Source organism: Microcaecilia unicolor, chromosome 7 (assembly GCF_901765095.1).
Source record: "Microcaecilia unicolor chromosome 7, aMicUni1.1, whole genome shotgun sequence".
Classification (NCBI taxonomy): Eukaryota; Metazoa; Chordata; class Amphibia; order Gymnophiona; family Siphonopidae; genus Microcaecilia; species Microcaecilia unicolor.
This window is the reverse complement of record NC_044037.1, coordinates 49,588,934-49,612,425: the sequence shown is the minus strand read 5'-3', so window position 1 is coordinate 49,612,425 and position 23,492 is coordinate 49,588,934. Positions and strand designations below refer to the sequence as shown.

Sequence of the window (23,492 nt, the reverse complement as noted above, 5' to 3'; positions counted from 1 at the left end):
TAAATGTTTGAATTGTCATATTTTCTCATAATTTGGAATTTGTCCTTGGAAGATTTGCTTTTAAACCCACTGCTGTAAAAAATGGCCTTAGCACATGCGTACATGGGTCATTCCTGCATGCTAAGGTCATTTTTGCCACATGGGTAAAATGGCTTCTTTTCTTATTTTTTGACTTAAGGGCAACACGTTAATTTTACCGTTAGCATGTGGCCATTAGTGTGTGAGCCCCCATGGCTATTTTGGAATGTGTCACTGGTGAGACAGCAATGATTGGGGACTGAGCCTTCCCTCCTTTCAACTTCACAGCTGAATGATAAGATGTGGATGTGGAATCAGAAGGGAGAGGATAGGGCCAAGTCAAAAGAGACTTTTTTAAAAAATTGGTAGAGAATTTAATTGGTGGGGTTGGGGTTGACAGTGCTCTTATAAGCAAAGGAAAAGCAAACAAATTGAAATTGAGATGTCAAAAATAGCTATTTCGAGGTATTTGACCTTTCTATGTAGGTATTAGGGTTTGAAGGCGATTTGTACTCCCTAACTGATTGGTTGTTCACACCTTGAGACAGCTGATTATAGCGAAACTCTGACCACAGTCAGTGTTATTGACTTTATATCAGTGCTTTTTTTGTAGAAAAAAGGTGCCGGTACTCATTATGGGCGAGGTCACCACATATGACTCCACCCTATTATATGAACCTCCTCAAACAGAAACCGTTTTTGACATAAAACTTTTTTTTATTTTTCTCTCTGCAATATCAGTGAAGAAAATACATGCACACAATGTGATTAAATCATATATAAGAGTGCTCAGTACAGTTCCATTTGCTTGTGGCTGGTCTACAAAAAAGCAACGGACCATATCAAACCATCATCGCACTCAGCCCTGCCTACCATCCCTAAATGTCATATACTTGCATATTCACACAACTATGATTTAATCACATTGTGTGCATGTATTTTCTTCACTGATATTGCAGAGAGAAAAATAAAAAAAAGTTTTATGTCAAAAACGGTTTCTGTTTGAGGAGGTTCATATAACATAGAAACCAGGACTTTAAGGTACTCCAGAGATACTAGAGTATATCCACCCTATTATAGCCACACCCACATTAGCCACACCCCTTATACCAGCCATGGCGCATATAAACAGACATCATTGAAAATATTATACTAGTATAGGAGAAAAAAGTAATGTGATTTTTTTTCATTATAAATAATTTCTGTAAGCTGTTACAGCTCCAGTATACCCAGTGCAAAATAAGACAGCAGATGTAAATTCTCAAATTGGACATATTCCAAACACTAAAATGAAAATAAAATGATTTTTTTCTACCTTTGTTGCCTGGTGACTTTGTTTTTCTATCCATATTGGTCCCAGTCTCTGATTCTGCTGCTCTCTATCTGTTCTCTTAACTCCATTTCCAGGGCTTCCTTTCCATATATTTATTTACTTTCCTCCTTTCTTCTTCATTTCTTGCCCTACACCCATAAGTAAAAGCTGGGTCCTCCTCTGTGGAATTGACTGGAGGAGGTATAATGTGGATCCAGCCTTTGCCTATTTTCTCCATCCATGTGCAGTTTTTCTCCTCTCTTCCCATTCCCTCATCTCCATCCATGTGCATCTTCTTCTTTTTTTTTGGTTACATTTGTATCCCATGCTTTCCCACTCATGGCAGGCTCAATGCAGCTTACATGGGGCTGTGGAGGGTTAAGTGACTTGCCCAGAGTCACAAGGAGCTGCCTGTGCCTGAAGTGGGAATCGAACTCAGTTCCTCAGGACCAAAGTCCACCACCCTAACCACTAGGCCACTCCGCCACTTTTTTCTTTCCTCCCCTCAATCCATGTCCAGCACTTCTCCTCTCTCCTCCCCTCCATCCATGTCCATCATTTCTCCTCTCTATTCCCTCCCCTGTATCCATATAAAGCAATAATTCTATCTCCCCTCTCCTCCTTCCAAGTCCAGCACTTCTCCTCTCTCCCTGCCAACTCCTCCATCCATCCATGTTCAGCAATTCTCCTCTATCTCCTGCTCTCCTCTTAATCCATTTCCAGCATTTCTCCTCTCTCCCCTGCCCTCCCCTCCCATCCATGTGCATCTCCTTCCTGTCTTCCCTCCCCTCCATCCATGTCCAGCATGTCTCCTCTCTCCCCTGCCCTCCTGTTCCATGTCCAGTGATTCTCCTCTCTCCCCTGTCCTCCCCTCCCATCCATGTCCAGCGATTCTCCTCTCTCCCCTGCCCTCCCCTCCCATCCATGTCCAGCAATTCTCCTTTCTCCCCTGCCCTCTGTCCCCTTCATGTCCAGTGATTCGTTCAAACCCCAGCCCCCCCCCCCTCAATTCCCCGACTTTCCTTGAAATCTTTAATTTACCCGAAGTCGCTTTGAACTGGCAGTAAAAACAGCTGGCAGGCTCCCCGACTTTCCTTGAAATCTTTAATTTACCCAAAGTCACGGCTAACCGGCAGTAAAATCAGCTGGCAGGCAGGCAAGCTTGCCTCCTCATCGCTTCCCTTCCCTCTCAGCGCGTCCCACCCTCGTGGAAATTACATCAGAGGAAGGCGGGACGCGCTAAGAGGGAAGGGAAGCGACGAGGAGGCAAGCCTACCTGCCTGCCAGCTGATTTTACTGCCGGTTAGCCGTGACTTTGGGTAAATTAAAGATTTCAAGGAAAGTCGGGGAGCTGATGGAGGGCAGGGGAGGTGCTGAGGGAGGGCGGGGGGGGGGGGAGCACGGGTGCATGAACAGGAGCGGGCAGGTGAGCCGGACCTCACAAAAAAGGTGCCGGTACGCCGTACCAGCACAAAAAAAGCACTGCTTTATATACACGTTTGAATCTTAAACTGAGTTTGCTTTTTTCTTTTGTTTACCACGATTTTGGATGGATCCATTAAAATTTAAGTTTCTGTGGAGTTTTAACAAAATTTAGTATAAAAGGGGTTTTTATGCCGATGAAGATATTTTGACCCAGTTCAAGTCCTCTTCACCTGTTAATGTTTGTTGGGTGGAGGTGTGGGTGCAGAGGCTTTTTCCCTTTCTCACATTTTTGTACTCTACATATTGCATATTATAGGAGAGAGTTTCTTATGTACTGTTTCTTTTACATCTTTGGAGGTGGCAAGGAGTTAGTGACCACTGAGGGAGTGGGGGGGGGGGGGGGGGGGTCATGCCTTAATCCCTCCAGTGGTCATTTGAGGCACCTTTTTGAGACTTTAGTCATTATAAAAACAGGACTAGCCCTAAACATCTAGGTTTTAGCCCTGGGCGTTTCTGCTTTGTTCCATTATGGCAGAAAAATATCCAAGTGTTAGAACACCTAAATCCTGCCTCCAATATGCCCTTGACATGCCTCTTTGTGATTTGGACGCACTTCAGATAAACTGCATAGAAAAAGTCTTAAAATGAATTTTGAAAATAGCAATTTGGACATGGGGGGGGGGGGGGGGGACATCCAAATGTTGCTTTGTGCCACTTTTTGGACGTTTTTCTGTTTCATAAATTAGCTCCTAAATATGATGCATTGAAAAAAAAATGATCCTATCCTATGGAAATCAGAAAATATTTTAAAAAATGATGAGTCAAAAATATATTTACAATAATAAAAATGAAACAAAATTAAAAATTTGTCTACACACCCCTAATAGCCACATAGAAAGGTCAAACAACTGGAAATAGCTATTTTTGACATAAAAGTGCTTCTCTGCTTTAATTAAAGTTGACTCCCACAGCAAAAATACTCAGTTTGACAGAACCAAAGTCCTCATATTTTGTCTATTCAACCATTATTTATTTTCCTTTGGATATACAGATATATGATGACTTCTGCTAACTTATTCCTAAGTTAGTCTGCAACAGCAAACATGTTTTTCAAAGTAATTATTCTAAAGATTTAGAAATATTCTGTTCAGATACTTGCCTCCCACAGGGTTCCCTCAGTTTTAGAAATATGTAGAATGGCAAGGAGGGGTAACCAGATGATGCAGAAAATTGTCATAAGCCAGCCTAGTACAATTGACCAAGTGGGATATTGAATTGGGCCATATGTTGGTGCAGAAAATGTTGCAAAAGACCAAAATAATATTATCTGGTGAAAATGGAAAAAGAAATGTTAGTAAAGTGTGCTTCACAATGACATGCATTAGTTACAAGATGCACCAGACTGCAACCCTCTTATTTTAGGAGCAAGAGTTTTTATCTGTATTTTTGCTTAAATGCATTGAAGTATCTTTTGACAACCGTAAAGAACTTTCTGTTACCCTCTGTACCATGTTCTTTTTTATTTGATTCCTCTCACTTACCTTTTTCTTTCTGGGTGCCTCTAACTTGCTTTTCTAGTACCAGGGTCCTATTTCCTTTGTTTCCCTCTGACTTGTGACATTCTTTCTTGACTCCTTTCTTACTCTCAGTCCTCATCCCTCCCTACTCTCTCATTGGCTCTGTTCTTGCACAGCATGAAACAGAGATACAACTCAGGTCCTCTTTCAATATGGTCGGAGATTTCCCTCATGAAACTGCTGTCATCTTCCAAAATCACTAGTCCCCTAGATCTTTTTCCTTTTAAATGGATTGGCATCCCCATGCTTAGTCTTCTTCCCCTCACTATGACTATCATTAATAAAAGTCCGCTGTCGTGGATAGGATCCTGGGCTCGATGGACCCTTGGTCTTTTCCCAGTGTGGCATTACTTATGTACTTATGTACACTGACCCCAAGAAACTTCAAGAATTTGTAATTTCTAAGGAAAGTATGAAACCCCCCCCTGAGGTAGCTAACCAGAATAATGCTTCTGTCTGATTCTATCGCTGGTATAACCTCTGTTCTAGGATAATTTAGTCAATTTTGATAATTCTATTTGTATTTTTTTCCTGATCTTGGATCAAATATTGTGGTCTAAGTTTACTAAATAGTTTCTTTTGTATATTTAAGTTTCTTAATTGTAATTTTCAGAGATTTCTGATTATTATGTTCATTTTGTGAATGTTATAAAGGAATAATTAATAAAGAATTAAATGATTAAAAAAAAGTCTTGCAACTGGTAAAAACCCTACGCCTGGAAGCAGGCCCTTGTTCTTCTCATTTTAAAGAAACCTTCCATCGGCCCTTCATATTCATCACCCTTGTCAATTCAGCTTCCATTCTGATCACAACACAGTGACCACCCTGACAGGCTTAATCAATGAACTCCATAGCACCCTTGGCAGATGAAGGGTCATCGGCCTTCTCTGCATCTTTTCTAATTCCACTATATCTTTTTTGAGATATGGCAACCAGAATTGAACACAAAGGCATTATAACATCCTCATTTTTTCCCCATTCATTTCCATTCCTGATCAAACTACTTCAATCAGTACAAAATAGCACTATCTGGATTTTATGTCATACTTGGAAATTTTAACAAGCAGGAAAAAGTAGAGGCTGATCAAAGGACGAATCCACCACTGGAGATGTTATGGAGAAACACTTTATTGATGTAAATGTTAAGGGATCCGACACGGCCCGTGTTTCGGCATGTTGCCTACATCAGGGGTCACATGGATAATTCTAAATGAACAAAAATATTTCACAAATGTATAAAATATTATTTTAAAAATATATTTAAAATAATATATTAAAAAAACAGATGTCACATCTATAATATTTAAAATGTACATAATGCAAATAGTAAAACTGAGCAATGTAAAATGTATAAGTCAATAAAAACTAATTACAACAAAAGACATGTAAAAAAAATCATGAGAAAGTATTATGACTGAGAAACTTAAAGGAATGGGAATATAATTAACATTGATGTTGTAAATGGAGAATGGTGTAAAGATTTTTGAGAATATGTGAAATGCTATTGGGTATTTATATGGAACTAGTGCTGAGACCAACACTTATATGGTGTGAAGCTCCGCCCAGTGTATCCCAGGATACACTGGATAGGGCTGGGCACCGCCATTTTGCGGCGATGAAGGAAGAGGAGGGAGGCAGACTACCTCCATCCTCCAACCCAAGGTAGGGGGGTGGGGAGTGGGGGATTCACACTGGACCACCAGGGACCCTTGAAAATGTTGGGGGGTTAGGGGGGGCTGGAGACCCACCGGATCTCCAACCCTCCATGAAATATTTCGGGGGGGGTCAGGGGGGATTGGAAGTCCAGTGGACCTCCAGCCCCCCCTGTCGCTTGAGAGGGGGGTTGGTCGCGCATTGGGCCACTAGGGACTTTTTTTTTAATGTTGAGGGGAGTTAGGGTGGCTGGAGACCCACCGGATCTCCAGCCCTCCCTGAACCTGGGGGAGGGGGATCGTTGGGGAGACCGGAGGTCCGCTGGACCTTCAGTCCCCATTTTGCCTTGCTCAGGGCAGGAGTAGTTGGGGTCTGGTGATCCCATGGACCTCCAGCCCCTGTGTTTTACAGGTTTGGACTTTTGACAGCTCAGACCTGTCAAACAAGTGCGGGAGGATTGTGCTGAGTTCATGCTCAGGCACAATTGTCCCGCACTTCTACCCCATGATCAGAGAGAATTGCGTGCTTAAATTTGCATGCAATTATCTCTGATCCTAGGTCTAATAATGCCACATGCTGTTCCAGAGCTATTTTTAGAGCGCTGTTTGGAACAGCGCAGGGCTTTTGATCATCTGGCTGCAAGAGACCTATGGAATTCTAGTGGTGTGTGGAAATGGTAACTATAAAACACAACAACCAAAGAGAAGTCAAAGGTGCAAGACGTGAAACACCTGCTTTACAGTACCCAAATGATTACCTTGCAACCATACCCTAGCTTCCCCCTAGATCACCCTTTGGATGATCTATGATGTCATTTGTAAACAGCATCTAGACGTCTTGGGGCCGATATTCAGACTGCAGGAGTCAGCCTAGCTAAGTCCTGCAGTCAGTGGTGAGGCCAGATATTCAAGGCCGGGCCATTTCCACGGACCAGCATTGAATATTCAGTATATTTTTGACTGGTTTAAACTTAACTGGCCATGCCAATTTTCAGCACTGGCTGGTTAAGTTTAAACCAGCCAAAGACAGGCCTTCTATTTTGGCGACCCAATTTGGCCGCCAAACTTAGCCAGCGATGCACTGAATATTAGCGGATAGCTGGTTATATCACCCAACATAAGCGGTTAGCTGCTAAGCAAATTCAGTGGGAGATAACCGGCAGATAGTTGGTTAAGCACTATTTAACCGGCCAGGGGCTGTTCCTGGCCGGTTAAATAGCGCAGAATATTTTTGGGGGGGGGGGGGGGGGGGGAGGCTTAGGAATAACAGAATCCTGACTAGATAAATCTGGGGGCTTACCACTGTCTGAACTATATCCAACAGGTTTCAACATCCAACATCAACCAAGACCAGGTAGACAGGGTAGAGGGGTAGCAGCCCTGACTCAAGACAGAATCACTATCCCCCATCTAAATGAATCAGAATCCCTTTTAATCCGGCTAGAAGAGGATAAACCAATCTGGCTACTCATGGTATACACAGGGGACCTTGAATTACACTCTGCTGGTGATCCTGAGAGATTTTAATCTATATATAACGAATCCCCAAATACCATCACAGCTGTCTTCCTGGACACGATGACAACACTAGGATTCACACAGTTGATCAATTAAAAGGGTCATATATTAGACTTGGTCTACAAGGGGGTTGACATCCCAGAGCACTGGGACAATGGAATTAAAATAACACCTCTATCATGGACAGACTACTTTTTAATCAAATTTTTTCTAAGTGACCACCTGAAACAAATGGCACCTCAGAGAGATTGGAAGGAGATCAGAGACAAGAAAAAGCTGACAGTGGAGAATTTCCTAGAGGCCTTAGAATATCCACATGTGAAAGACAACTACAGTGTTACAGCAGGTTGATAATTTGGAATACACATTTAGGCAAGGCCTTAGATAAAACTTCACCACTAAAAAAGGTCTTATGCCCCATTCATAAACACTCACCTTGGTTCTCTCCAGTACTTTGGAACCTTAAACGCAAAGGATGGAAACTGGAAAGGAGATGGTGTAAATCCCACCTGGATGAGGACAGTCTAAACTAAAGTACTGCCAAGCCTTAACAGCGGCCAAAAAACATTTTTTCTATCAATGCATCCAACGGGCTGCCCAGTCAACCAAGCAATTGTTCAGCATAGTCAAGAGCCTACTGCAACCTCCAAACAGAACCATCCTATCCAGTCAAAACTGAACTGCAATAATTTTGCTGCCTACTTTGCCAAAAAAATTAAAAGTCTCTACCAAGATTTATAGGCAGTCTCATCCAGTTTCCTCTCAGTTAAGCAGGAGTACATAAACTTGCTCTCTCCTTACACAGACATATGGGACTCTTTTTAACCCAAATATTCTAAGAGGCCTTTGACCAACTATCTGCTGCCTCGATCCCTGCCCATCAACAATTGTGCAGCAGGCAAGCAAGAGCCTCACAAATTGTGATTGCCACTCTTTCTAGTGGGCAACTACCAACGGTACAAGTTCTTAACAAGAGGAAAGGTGGACAATCACACCTTCTGGCAAACAGCAAATCACAAACAAACAGACACATCACCCAGTGACATCCACTTCATGAGTAATTGCGATGAATTAAGCAAAAATACATTAAATAAAATAGCACCACTCAAAATGAAAACAGGATGCAAGAAAAATCTTGACCCTGGCTTAAAAATGGATTACAAGAGATGAAAAAATTATGCAGAAAAATAGAAAGAAGATGGTCCAGAAACAAATCAGACATAAATAAAGTAACATGACGGAAAGCCTTACGAACATATAAACACAAGATAAAAATAGCAAAAGCTGAATATTGCAACACATATCTGAGCCCAGATCAGATGAACACAAAAAAGGTTTTTGAACTCATGAACAATGTACTAAACACAAAAATCCTACTAGTATCAAATGAAACTCCATCAACAGCAAATGAGCTCACAAAATACTTTGAAGAAAAAATAACCAATCTGAGATCAAACCTTACTATAACACAAACAAACCTCACAGGTTTTTTACATGACTGAGAGAGTGAAACCGACATTAAACACATCAAGGTAGACAGAACCTGGTCATCATTCAAATCACCTACAAACAACTCAGTTAAAACAATAACAACAAAATACACACATGCTAAACTGCATACTAGACAACTACTCCAACTATCTGATGAAAAACACAGCAGACTGGTTTATCGAACGCCTTATGGAACACATGAAATACATGCTTTCGAACGGGTACTTACCCTTTGATAAGGGAAAAATCATACTGACTCCAATCCCCAAGAACGCAACTAAAAAGATCAGTGAACTCACAAACTATAGACCAGTGGCTTCCATACCACTATTGACCAAAATGATAGAGGGTCTAGTGGCGCAACAACTAATGGAATATTTAACACAATTCTCTCTCTTTCACAGCTCACAATCAGGCTTCAGACCACTACACAGCACTTAAACAGTCATAACCATATTAATAACAAACTTCAGAAGACTGATAAGCCAAGGTCAGAAAATACTATTACTACAATTTGACATGTAGAGTGCATTTGATTTTGTAGACCACACAATACTGTGGATCACAATATCATGCTAGCATAACTAGCAGAAATAGGTACTAGTGACACAGTACTTGTCTGGTTCAGATCCTACCTATTAGATAGGCAACAGTCCAAACTGCTTGGCAGCACCTCATGACTAACATGGGCACTGATCTGCAAGGTACCACAAGGATTGATATTGCCACCTAGTCTAATATCTACCTGAAGCCACTAGCCAAGCTGATTTTGTAAATGGATACTCAGGAGGTCTTTTACTTAGGCATGCTGGCATTTTTAGCATTCATTAAAAATAGGCGCACTCTAAATGCTAAAGACGCCCATAGGAATACATCAGTGTCTTCAGTGTTTAGTGCATGCCTACTTTTAGCTTACGCTAAAAACACCAGCGTGCCTTAGTAAAAGACCCCCTCAGTTCTACATCTATGCAGGTGATGAGTAGCTACTTATACCCATTGAACCAGACTTGCTTACAGCCCTGAATAATCTGTCTACCAAGTGGGCATATAGCCGACATCAAAATCTCTTTTGGGAGATACGAACTGCTCCTTAAATCACAAGTCAAGAACCTTGGGATACAGTTAGAGGGGCATAATCGAAAGGGACGCCCAAGTTTTGCTGAGGACGTCCTCGCAAAATGTCCCGGTGGAGGGGTGGGGAAACCCGTATTATCGAAACAAGATGGAAGTCCATCTTTCGTTTCGATAATACGGTTGGGGACACCCAAATCTTGAAATTTAGGCCATCCTTAGAGATGGTCGTCCCTAGACTTGGTCGTTTCTGATTTTCGGCGATAATGGAAACCAAGGACGCCCATCTCAGAAACGACCAAATGCAAGCCCTTTGGTCATGGGAGGAGCCAGCATTCGTAGTGCACTGGTCCCCCTGACATGCCAGGACACCAACCCTAAGGGCACTGCAGTGGACTTCATAAATTGCTCCCAGTTACATAGCTCCCTTACCTTGTGTGCTGAGCCCCATAACCCCCCCCCCCCAAAAAAAAAAAAAATCCACTACCCACAACTGTACACCACTACCATAGCCCTTACAGGTGAAGGGGGCACCTACATGTGGGTACAATGGGTTTCTGGTGGGTTTTGGAGGGCTCACATTTACCACCACAAGTGTAACAGGTAGAGGGGATGGGCCTGAGTCCGCCTGCCTGGAGTGCACTGCACCCACTAAAACTGCTCCAGGGATCTGCAGACTGCTGTGATGGACCTGAGTATGACATTTGAGGCTGGCATAGAGGCTGGCACAAAATAATTTTAAAGATTTTTTTTGAGGGTGGGAGGGGGTTGGTGACCACTGGGGAAGTAAGGGGAGGTCATTCCCGAGTCTCTCCGGTGGTCATCTGGTCAGTTGGGGCACCTTTTTGTGGCTTGGTGGTAAGAAAAACAGGACCAGGTAAAGTCGTCCAAGTGCTCATCAGGGACGCCATTTTTTTCCATTATGGGTCGAGGACGCCCATGTGTTAGGCATGCCCAAGTCCTGCCTTTCCTACACCTCCGACACGCCCCCATGAACTTTGGTCATCCCCGCAACGGAAAGCAGTTGGGGATGCCCAAAATCGGCTTTCGATAATGCCATTTTGGGTGATCCTGTGAGAAGGACGCCCATCTTCCGATTTGTGTCGAAAGATGGGCGTCCTTCTCTTTCGAAAATGAGCCTGTTACTGTCACAGTGATCCCCCAAATTCAAGCAACCTTCAGGAGTTGCTTCTATCATCTGTGACAACTGACCTTTTCAATGCTTCTCTAGAGCTGAGTGGTCCCAGAGGAGGGCAGATTTGGTCTCTATCCACAAAAGCAGACGTAAGGAAGAGGTTGGGAGCTACATACCAGTAAGTCTGACTTCTGTGGTAAGTAAATTAATGGAAATGCTTTTAAAACAGAGTATAGTAAAATTTCTGGAATCCAATGGATTACAGGATCCAAGGCAACATGGTTTCACTAGAGGCAGGTCTTGTAAAACAAATCTGATTAATTTCTTTGACTGTGCAACCAGAGAGTTGTATCGAGGGAGAGCGCTAGATGTGATGTATTTAGATTTTAGCAAAGCCTTTGACACGGTTCTGCATAGATGACTAATAAATAAACCGAGTGCCTTCAGTATGGGCCCTAAAGTGACTGACTGGAATAGGAACTGGTTGAATGGAAGGTGACAGAGGGTAGTGGTAAATGGAGCTCATTCTGATGAAAGGGACATTATCAGTGGTATGCCGCTGACTGGTTCTTTTTAACATTTTTGTAAGTGATATTGCTGAAGGGCAGACTGGTAAGGTTGGTCTTTTTGCGGATTATACCAAACTCTGCAACAGGGTGGACACCCCTGATGGTTTGGATAACATGAGGAAGGACTTAGCGAAGCTAGAGGAAAGGTCTATAATTTGGCAGCTTAGATTTAATGGTAAAAAATGTAGGGTCATGCATTTTGGGTGCAAAAACCCAAGAGAACAGTATAGTTTAGGCGGTGAAGAACTTTTGTGCATGAAAGAGGAGCAGGACTTAGTATGTGTTGATCTTAAGATGGCCAAACAGGTAGAAAAGGCTAAGATGAAAGCTAGAAGGATGCTTGGGTGCATAGGGAGAGGAATGGCCAGTAGGAAAAAGGAGGTGATGATAATGCTCCTGTATAAAATACTGGTGAGACCTCACTTAGAATATTGTGTACAATTCTGGAAATCACACCTTCAAAAAGATATTAACAGGATGGAATCAGTCCAGAGGGCAGCTATTAAACTTTGGAAAAAAAGCAGGAGAGGGGAGATATGATAGAGAGATATGATAGAGACATTTACCTACCTATGAAGCATAAATGTACAACAAACCCCAGGAGCCAGGTTGCCATGGCGCCTAAAATAAAATCAGACCTGGCACCTAGGCTTTGCTCCCCAAAAATGCTTTTTTTGTCCCTGTCTGCAGTCCCTCTCTCTCCCCCACCCAGCACCAGCCAGCGCATCTCTCCCTCTACCCACCCTCCATGCACTCAAATCCAGCATCTCTTACTTACCCCCCACCCCAGGTCCTCTAAACTCACCTCAATCGCCTGCAGCGGCAGTGATAAAGGCACACTACTCAAGCTGAGGGGAGATATAATAGAGGTCTATAAAATAATGAGTGGAGTGGAACGGGTAGACGCGAATCGCTTGTTTACTCTTTACAAAAATACTAGGACTAAGGGACATGCAATGAAGCTACAAAGTAGTAAATTTAAAACGAATCAGAGACAATCTTTCTTCACTCAACATGTAATTAAGCTCTGGAATTCGTTGCCAGAGAATGTAGTAAAAGCAGTTAGCTTAGCGAGGTTTATAAAAAGGTTTGGATGACTGCCTAAATAAAAAGTCCATAGACCATTATTAAAATGGACTTGGGGAAAATCCACTGCTTATTTCTAGGATAAACAGCATAAAATGTATTGTACTATTTTAGGATCTTGCCAGGTACTTGTAATCTGGATTGACCACTGTTGGAAACAGGATGCTGGGCTTGATGGACCTTCGGTCTGTCCCGGTATAGCAATACTTATGCACTTATGATGTTGTGGCCTTTCCTCTGTCAAGTCTCATCTGTGCAGAAGCAGGAAGTTACCCCATAGAATGCAAGACCTGGCAGAGCTGGCCAGAGCAGTGTGCCTTAATTGCTGCTGCTGCTGCTGCCGGTAATTGAGGCAAATTTAGAGGGCCCAGGAGGAGAGTGTGTGGATGAGGGAGAAATGCTGTACTCAAGGGGTGGGGATGAGTGAGAAATATGTTGGACCCATTGGAGATGTGCTGGACCCCGGGAGGGAGGAGGGGGCTGGAGGGAGATGAAGATGTGCTGGACCCTGGAGAGGGGCTGGAGGGAGATGGACGTGTGCTGGACCCTGGAGAGGGGGAGCAGGAGTGAGATGGAGGTATGCTGGATCCTAGGGGTTTCTACACAATTTGCTCATCTGCATTCCGTTTTCGTTAGCTGCTACCATGGTCGGAAAAAAGTCTTTAGTGCATGCCAGGGTTTATTACTTGCTCGTTAATGGCTCATTAAGGGCTTGTTAAGTTTAGTGCATCTGGCCCTGAGATTTAAGATTACCTCAGTGCAGGTGGGAAAAATACTGTCATTTCTTAACAGCTTTAAAAAAAAAAAAAAAAGACAGTCACCATCTGGTGGCCAAACAAGGGAAATGCACTGGGGAAAAATATGTTATACATTCACATAAAAAGTCACAGACATAAGTCCCCTGTTTCGTCACAATGCTGTTGTGGTACAGTAAGGTTCTGAGTGCATTTTTGCATGAGTGTTTTTCAGTGGCGGGATTGTGTGTTGGCCTTACTGAGTTGACTTCAAATCTTTAATTTAATTTTAGTTTGTTATAACATCAAGCAGGGTTTGTGAATACTCAAATAATCATAGAATAATCATAGAATGTGCGTACACGAGTCATTGTTTTTCTTCTAAGATGGCAACCCTAGCATGGACACTTGGTTGTTGAGGGGCAGGGTAAAGAACAGGTGCAACAGTAGTGTGGCGAGGGACGGGCAGGACATGAGAGAGGCAGGTGTCTGGTTATTCTCTTTCAAAAAGTTGGCAACCCTACCCACCGCAAGCCCCCAGTAGGCACTGAATAGAAGCAGAAGGAAAGCAGAGCAGCTACACATCAGGCCATAGGCTTCTCTTCTGCCACTTGGTATGGAGTGTAAAATTTGAACCATGTGGTACAAATTTTGCATTTAGCACCAAAGAGGCAGAGGAAGAGGATGTGGCCTGATGCACAGCTTCTCTTCTTTCCTTCTTCTGATTCTTACTGGACTGGAGCTGGAAGGTGGGGTCGAAGGAGTGAGAGGTCTAGGGCTTCAGATAGTGAAGCCGAGCCACCCCAGATACCTGATTGCTGATTAGGAAGTGGGATCATTTATTTGTGTGAAAACAGGTATTGTATAGAGAAAAGAGAGATACCCACCCACTCACGCCAGCCTGAACAGCTATGTTTACCATGATCATTTGCCATCACAGACAAGAGGACTGACTCTGTGGATGCAAACAAGAAAAAAGCTGGAGAGCAGTTTGAGAATTCAGTTTTGATGGGAGTGGGGTCATCATTGGGAGACAGCTACCAGAGAGGGGAGTGTATGCTACAGGAGGGTATATGGGGTGGTAATTGACAGAGATTTATTTGGGGGGGGGGGGTGTTGATGGAAGGCGGAAGGGGAGCTGTGGGTGTGTATGTGTGCATGTGCTGGAAGGAGGCAGAGAGAGAGAGAGAGAGAGCTATGAGTGTGTGTGTGCATAGGTGCTAGCTCTGTGGATGCTTGAGCACACCCAATATTGAGCAAATGTATTCACTTTGTCCAAGGATGAATAGTTTGTGATGAGCTTAACATCCCCAATCATTCTGAATAGTTGGCTCCTATGTGTGTGTGTGTGTGTGTGTTGGTGGAAGGCAGAGAGAGATATACAGTGGGGGAAATAAGTATTTGATCCCTTGGTGATTTTGTAAGTTTGCCCACTGACAAAGACATGAGCAGCCCATAATTGAAGGGTAGGTTATTGGTAACAGTGAGAGATAGCACATCACAAATTAAATCCGGAAAATCACATTGTGGAAAGTATATGAATTTATTTGCATTCTGCAGAGGGAAATAAGTATTTGATCCCTCTGGCAAACAAGACCTAATACTTGGTGGCAAAACCCTTGTTGGCAAGCACAGCGGTCAGACGTCTTCTCTAGTTGATGATGAGGTTTGCACACATGTCAGGAGGAATTTTGGTCCACTCCTCTTTGCAGATCATCTCTAAATCATTAAGAGTTCTGGGCTGTCGCTTGGCAACTCGCAGCTTCAGCTCCCTCCATAAGTTTTCAATGGGATTAAGGTCTGGTGACTGGCTAGGCCACTCCATGACCCTAATGTGCTTCTTCCTGAGCCACTCCTTTGTTGCCTTGGCTGTATGTTTTGGGTCATTGTCGTGCTGGAAGACCCAGCCACGACCCATTTTTAAGGCCCTGGCGGAGGGAAGGAGGTTGTCACTCAGAATTGTACGGTACATGGCCCCATCCATTCTCCCATTGATGCGGTGAAGTAGTCCTGTGCCCTTAGCAGAGAAACACCCCCAAAACATAACATTTCCACCTCCATGCTTGACAGTGGGGACGGTGTTCTTTGGGTCATAGGCAGCATTTCTCTTCCTCCAAACACGGCGAGTTGAGTTCATGCCAAAGAGCTCAATTTTTGTCTCATCTGACCACAGCACCTTCTCCCAATCACTCTCGGCATCATCCAGGTGTTCACTGGCAAACTTCAGACGGGCCGTCACATGTGCCTTCCGGAGCAGGGGGACCTTGCGGGCACTGCAGGATTGCAATCCGTTATGTCGTAATGTGTTACCAATGGTTTTCGTGGTGACAGTGGTCCCAGCTGCCTTGAGATCATTGACAAGTTCCCCCCTTGTAGTTGTAGGCTGATTTCTAACCTTCCTCATGATCAAGGATACCCCACGAGGTGAGATTTTGCGTGGAGCCCCAGATCTTTGTCGATTGACAGTCATTTTGTACTTCTTCCATTTTCTTACTATGGCACCAACAGTTGTCTCCTTCTCGCCCAGCGTCTTACTGATGGTTTTGTAGCCCATTCCAGCCTTGTGCAGGTGTATGATCTTGTCCCTGACATCCTTAGACAGCTCCTTGCTCTTGGCCATTTTGTAGAGGTTAGAGTCTGACTGATTCACTGAGTCTGTGGACAGGTGTCTTTCATACAGGTGACCATTGCCGACAGCTGTCTGTCATGCAGGTAACGAGTTGATTTGGAGCATCTACCTGGTCTGTAGGGGCCAGATCTCTTACTGGTTGGTGGGGGATCAAATACTTATTTCCCTCTGCAGAATGCAAATAAATTCATATACTTTCCACAATGTGATTTTCCGGATTTAATTTGTGATGTGCTATCTCTCACTGTTACCAATAACCTACCCTTCAATTATGGGCTGCTCATGTCTTTGTCAGTGGGCAAACTTACAAAATCAGCAAGGGATCAAATACTTATTTCCCCCACTGTATAGAGAGAGCTATGGAGGTGTGTGTACACACTGGTGGGGAGGAAAAGAGAGAGAGAAATTTGGGGTATCCACCCTGGAGAGGCAGCCCATATGGAGTCACCTTGATCAGGAGGGGCCCTTAAGGAGTACTGTTGCTGAGGAGATGACTCTACAGCAGCCCTGTTGGTAGGACAAATTTAAATTTGTTTTAAGAATCTGTTTTATTAGGGGTGGGATGGGAGTAGGGATTGAGAAAAGCTACTGGTTTCAGGGGTAGAGGAGAGGTTCTGAGGCTACTACTATGGATGGGGGTGTGAGCCAAGATTGCTGCTGGGCTAGCTGGGTAGGCGATGAAGAGTGGCTGTGTTTGCTAGGAGTGGATGGAATTAGCTAGGGAGAGGGGTTAATTCTGCAGCTGCTGGGGGCAGGTGGGCAATGGAGAGAGGCTAAGGCTGTAGCTTTTGGAGGTTTGTGGGCGGGTGACCATTCCACTCACCCTTAGTATCAGCAGCTTTGGCTTATCTCCCATTGCCCCACCAACCACAGCCTAAAGCATCTCTCCATTGTCAGATAGGCTGTAGGTGGGTGGGTGAAGCAAAGAACAGTTGCCTCCTATCTGCTCCTTCCCTGCTACTGTGTTAAATAATTTGCTATGCAACATCTTGAACACATTATAAATGTGCATAAAATTAATAAAAATTCCAGTTGTTCCAAGCTGGTGCCTAGACTTTTGGGCTGGCTCTTAGATTCTAAGAAACTTTGTCGAGAAACTATGCCTTAATAAGTAGTGTTATTTGATTTTTTTTTCTGTTGATATTCTCTTTTGCCTATATTCAGATTGATCTGTTGGAGAGATTTTTGATGGTATATTTCAGTAGTGGAAAAGAAGCAAATAGTTTAAAGGAACTCAAGATCTGCCTGAAAATGTTAAGATGCAATAGTATTTTGGTATACCTAAAGATATTTGTCGGATCAGAGGGTACATCCCAACAGACAATCTTAGAAGTGAATGCTGATCTGTGAGGGACTGAGTCCTGGTGTATACTAAGTAGATAGTAAGAACTGTGCTATTTTGACTTTGGAATCTTTGTTTGTTTGTTTTTTGGGGTTTTTTTTTTGTAATCTTTCCTTGTGCCTTACCTAAATGTACAGATGTGAGAAAGAATGTTTTTAGGATTACTGAGAAGAACCTGAGGGCACCTGCGAATGAGGATTTTGATTTCTACACTGCTCCTGTTTTTTTATTTACTGCATTGAATTTAGTTCCTGCTTTTATATTTTGTTGGGTGTCTTTTGTATTTTGGGGGGTTTCATTAATAAAGGTGATTTTTAGGAAATACATCTAGCTGGACATGTTTTTTTTGGAGTGGAGAAGGGAAGATTATAGGTTTTAGTAGAAAGGCAGTGAGGGCCTTAGGGCATTTGTCTCCCCCTACTAACCAGGATCCACTCTTTCCTTCAAAGCAACCCCTGAGGAGTGGATCAGAAGTCACCAATGGGACTTGGGTTACATGTGCCTATAAGTTGCTATGAGAACATTATTGGTAGATCTAACTCAAAGGCTTTTCTATGAACATGCCTTAATACAGCTAAACTACTAACTTACTGTTAAAACTGCAGGAGAAACATACAACCAGCACATCCTCCACCACAACCAGAATAACCAGGTCTGTTTTCCAATCATCATTTCTATGTCTTCAATGAATCGGTTTCCCCCTGTTGTAAAGTGTGAGAAAGAAGCAATCTGAATATGAGTTTTTCTGTTTTTGTTTCTTTTTCTATTAGTAATGGGAGGCACTATTACCAGTAAGAACAATCTCATGCACCCTTTCATAATCTCTAAGCAAAGTAAGGTAGTTGTAGTAACCTAGCATTCGGCAAGGCTCATTCCCTATCAGAGGTAATGATGCACTTATATCCCTTATACTGAAAGCAGGTAAAGCACGTAACTTGTGCAAGTCATACCAGCTGATATCATTGCTTAATGTGAACCTTAAATTGCTAGCCTGAATTATGGCTAATCGATGGGCACAAATTTTACCATGGTTGATAGGTGAACACTAGGTGGGGTTTATTGCTGGCTGCCATTTGGTAATGTATGTTCATAAAGTATTGCTAGTGGTATCTAGAGCACAGGAACTGCAGGAGCCTGGCATTTTGGTGGGGTTAGATGCTGAAAAGGCATTTGACCATGTTAATGGGTCATACTTGTTTCAGCTCTTGTGTCAAGTGGGAGTAACAGGTTGGAACAACCTTCCTGAGCCCTTACGCCAAGCCCCCTCCCTGCCCGACTTCAAGTCTTTGCTTAAAGCCCACCTCTTCAATGCTGCGTTCGGCACCTAACCCTTACCGTTCAGTGAATCCAGACTGCCCCAATTTGACTGCCCCTATCGGACCGACCGTTCACTTGTCTATTAGATTGTAAGCTCTTTGAGCAGGGACTGTCTCTCTTTGTTAAATTGTACAGCGCTGCGTAACCCTAGTAGCGCTCTTGAAATGTTAAGTAGTAGTAGTAGGTTTTGTCAGGCCCTGTGCACACTCTATTCAGCTCCTAGAGCAGCAATCTTGGTCAATGGAACACGAACACACACATTTTCAATACAACCGTTGCCCATTCTCACCAGTGCTCTTTGCTCTCTATTTAGAACCACTCTTGCATATGATACAGAAAGACCCAGATATCTTAGGACTCCCGCTTGATAAAGAGCGTTTGAAGATATTAGCGTATGCTTTGGTGCTCTCAGTGCCATGCTCCAAAAAGGTCTAATGCCAGTAATCCCCAGCTTCCATCCAACATCTGGCATGCTTATCCGTTGGTGTAGCTGATTTTTTAGGTGACCATATATAGATTTAGGCCCTTTCCCCAGGATTCTATGTAGCATGACTGAAGTTGCCTGCACAAAGCCAGTCATATTCTGAATTTATGTGTGCAACTTAATTAGTTAATAAGTCAATCAGCACCAATAATTGCCACTTAACAAGCAATTAGACACTAACTGGCATTAATTAGTTACATGCAGAACTGTCTAAGTGTATTCTATAATGCAATGCACATAAATTCTAAGTTACACAGTTGAAAAGGGAGCGTGGAATGGGCAGGTCGTGGCATATCTAAAATCTATGCATGTGGTTATAGAATATACCTGGTCCCCAAGTAATTTAGTCATCGGCATTTACACCAAGTTTTACTTGTTGTAACTACCCACGACTAAATTTAGTCATGCAGAAGTGTGCTCAGTGTATTCTATAAACCGTGCAGAAATTTAGGCCTATTCTTAATGTACACCTAAATTTAGGCGTATTTTATAGGAATACCTAGGTGTATTTCATTTTGGTGCAGCCCTTTATGTATAATGAACTTCACCTGTGATGGCATAATTGTGTATGTCTGAACATATACAGTAAAAAAAAAGGTTTAAGAAAACCATAGAGGGCGGTGTTATCTGAATTCCATATTAATATAAAATGGTCTATCTCTGCAAAGTAAAATTTGTGACATAATACAAATATAGAGTGGACAGTGGTACACATGAGAAGATAAATGTCTGACAGGAGATTTTTTTCCCCCTCTGTTCAAAATACAATAAATATTTGAGGATACAAAATCTCACAAAATTAACATATTAGAAAAACAATCCTGTAAATACAAAAAATGTATTCAGTACAAAGAATTTAATTGGAATTTAAGGCTGAACCATGTAATATAAAATGGTCTATCTCTGTTATGTAAAATTTGTGAAATAATAAAGTCAATGTGGACAGTGGTAAATATGAGAAGATATGCATGTGGATGTTTTTTCCCCTCTCAGAACTGACAACCTTAGGCACATCCTCAGAGGCAAATGTTTGTCTTCTCATCCTCCCTCCTTATCTCACTTCATCCTCTCCAAACAAATGAGTATCCAGCCACCTATATTTTATTTATTTAACACATTTATACCCCACATTTTCCCACTTAGTTGCAGGCTCAATGTGGCTTACACAATACCGTAGCATATTTTTTATTTTTTTAATTACATTTGTACCCACGCTTTCCCACTCATGGCAGGCTCAATGTGGCTTACATATTGTATACAGGTACTTATTTGTACCTGAGGCAATGGAGGGTTAAGTGACTTGCCCAGAGTCACAAGGAGCTGCCTGTGCCTGAAGTGGGAATCAAACTCAGTTCCTCAGGACCAAAGTCCACCACCCTAACCACTAGGCCACTCCTCTGCCTGTTAATGAAATAATTAACCTATATTAACAGCCCATTTTATGAAACTTCAGTACATCAGTTTCACTGAGACTTAAAAAAAATATTTACCATACATCCAGCAGACTCCCATCAGCTCCAGTACAGCTGCAATAAGAAGAGTCCATCCACCACAGAATGAATCAATCAAAACAATCCAATATATTCCCGCCTAAAGAAGGGGGGAAAAAAGAAATCACTACATCAAGCATTTATTAAGGTCTTAGCATCATTAACCAGCCATTGATGATTAGTAACACATTTTTAGAAGCTGAATTGTTCCTGGAGAAAATTGGAGCCATATTGGGCTGGCTAATGTTTCAATTGACCAATCTGTTAAACCTTTTGGGTTGTGCTTTCTTGAAATACAAGGTTATGAATGAACACTTACTGGTCAATATTCAAAATGATTTAACTGGCCAGAAACGGCCACTGACTGGTGAAATCATTTATTCGGGGCTCTCCGCTAATTTTCAGTGGCACTTAACCAGCTATCACCTCTGAACATTAGCGGTTAGCACCTAAATGAAAACCAGCTATTTTGGGGGCATTCCTGGAGTGGAGTCACCACTTGGCCAGTTAAGTGCCAATATTCAGCGTTTAACTGACTAGGGTAGCCGCATAAATGAGACCGCATAAAACACAGTCCTATCTTTATGCAGCAACCCATGGCCAGTTAAATTCTGAATAGCTACTTAACCGGATATGTGTTAGGCAGCACCGCATAAACTGTATATTCAGCACCGAAGCCCAGACATAGCCCAGCACTAAATATCCAGGAATAATGTCGGCTCACTGCCATCGGCTGAATATTTACCCCATAAGGTCAATTGAACCAGAAAGGAGGCTAGGTAAGAAATATCAATTTAGAATAAGTGTAGTTTTGGGGAGGGCATGTTGTGGAACAGTTCTGCTCCCCCTCCCCCCACAAATGCTTTTGGTTCGAATCTACTGGCACAAGCCCACAATAGGAAGCAGCCTGAGTTGACATAACAGTGCAGTGTAGGCTATGGGGAATCAGAACATCCTCAGCATTGTCAGTCCTCACAGTCCAGTTCTCTCTCTACTGGTGTGTTTCATGTTTAAAAATGGAAGCACATGGGTAGAAGGAAGAGGGGGCTATGGGGGACCAGCAGCACTGCACATGGTCTGAGTCCCCACAGACCATGCTGTAGACTATTTGGTAGGGAAGGTGGAAAGAGGTAAAAATGGGGAAGAGAGAGGCAGGGGAATGGAAGGGAAATGGGGAGGCTGGGCAAAAAGAGAGAGATGAGCAGAGAGGGTGTGGAGAAGGAAGGGGAGAGATGAAAGACAGAAGAGAGCAAAGGGTGAAAGCAGTGGTGTTCCTTGCCTGGATGGCACCCGTGGCGGAGCTGCGATGCGCCCCCCCCCCCGGGTGCAGCGCCCCCCCCACTAAATTACACCTTCCCCCCCTCCGGCGAAATGACACCCCCCCCCCGGGTGCACGCCGCTGGGGGGGGGGGGGGGTGCCGCGGCGCACGCCTGCTCCGAGTTCACTAAACTTCTTTGCTCGTTCGCTGCAGCTCCCTCTGCCCCGGAACAGCAGCGTGCACCCGGGGCGGACCGCCCCCACCGCCCCCCCCCTTGGTAAGCCACTGGGTGAAAGGAAGAAATAGAAGGAAAGGAGAGAGGGAAATAGGAAAGTGGAGAAAGAAGGTAGGTGAGGGAAGGGTGAAAGTATCATAGTAAAGTAATTCCCTGGTAAACTGAGTTTGGAAATTTCCTCTGGGGAGTACTAGACTGCTGTAGAACTCTCCAGAATCACTGGAGTGAGGGAGAGCAGTATGGATAAGAGGGGGAGAGCTCAATCCAGGGGAAGGTTTTGCAAAGAGTAATTGACAATTGGTGTCATAGTTGGGGTGGAGTTGAGAAGTTATAAAAGTGATATGATTAGTAATCATGTTGTTTTTGGTTGCCTAATAATCTAAGGCTGAATTAAGAGGAAGTTTTTGACAACAAAACATTAACTGGAGTGTGAGGAGTGTTCTGGGTGGGTAGAAAGGGATAACCCAGCCCGGGAGCAGAACAGGAAGCAGTCTGTTTGGTACCAGAGGCAGCAGCTCATGGATGTGCCCCTCTAGAGCACTTCCAAGGAGGTCTGGATAAAGCCCAGTGGGACAGCTTACCACACACATGCGGCAAGCACAGCCTTGGATTATTCTGCTAGAAAGGATGGGTATTGGAAGACTGGTGGTGTTGTAAATATGTAAATATCCTAGGATTTATAAAGAGACTATTAATTAAGCAATTAAGAGTCCAAGAGCTTGGACTGGCATGAAAACCTCTTTTTCAGCAAAGTAATCTGTTTGGATACAAAAGAAACTGTTTGATATTAAGTATGAAGTTTGGATATCTGCCTGTTGCAGCGTTCCTGTAAATTTCTGTTTGCATAAAATAAAAATCCTGGAGTGGAAAGCTTCTTTGGAGTGAGAGTGAATTTCATTGGCTCCCAGACTGAAAAAAAAAAAAGTACAAGTGAGGCTTAAAAACCTACGGCCTACCAGGATCAAGCCCAGCCCAGCCCTGGCCTGCGCCCAGCTCAGTAAAGAAATAAAACTTTTGTAGTGACCCTGGTTGAGGTGCTGATCCGAAGAGCTAGTTGGTGCCTGGAACTTTGTGTTGAGACCAGGGTTACAGTAACATAGTAAATGATGGCAAATAAACAGACCTGTATGGTCTATTTTGTTTGCCC

General features: G+C 43.2%; 1 protein-coding gene across 1 annotated transcript in view; it reads right to left on the bottom strand.

Moving 5' to 3' along the window:
• The window catches only part of LOC115474987 (sodium- and chloride-dependent neutral and basic amino acid transporter B(0+)-like), an 88,060-nt gene that overhangs the window by 3,053 nt on the left and 61,515 nt on the right, over window positions 1-23,492 (bottom strand). Inside the window, exons 11-13 of the mRNA XM_030210728.1 lie at window positions 20,852-20,951; window positions 18,152-18,261; window positions 3,915-4,082 (exon numbers count right to left, since the gene is read on the bottom strand). Of these exons, the coding sequence (XP_030066588.1) occupies window positions 3,915-4,082; window positions 18,152-18,261; window positions 20,852-20,951 (378 nt within the window). The remainder of the gene's footprint in view (window positions 1-3,914; window positions 4,083-18,151; window positions 18,262-20,851; window positions 20,952-23,492) is intronic.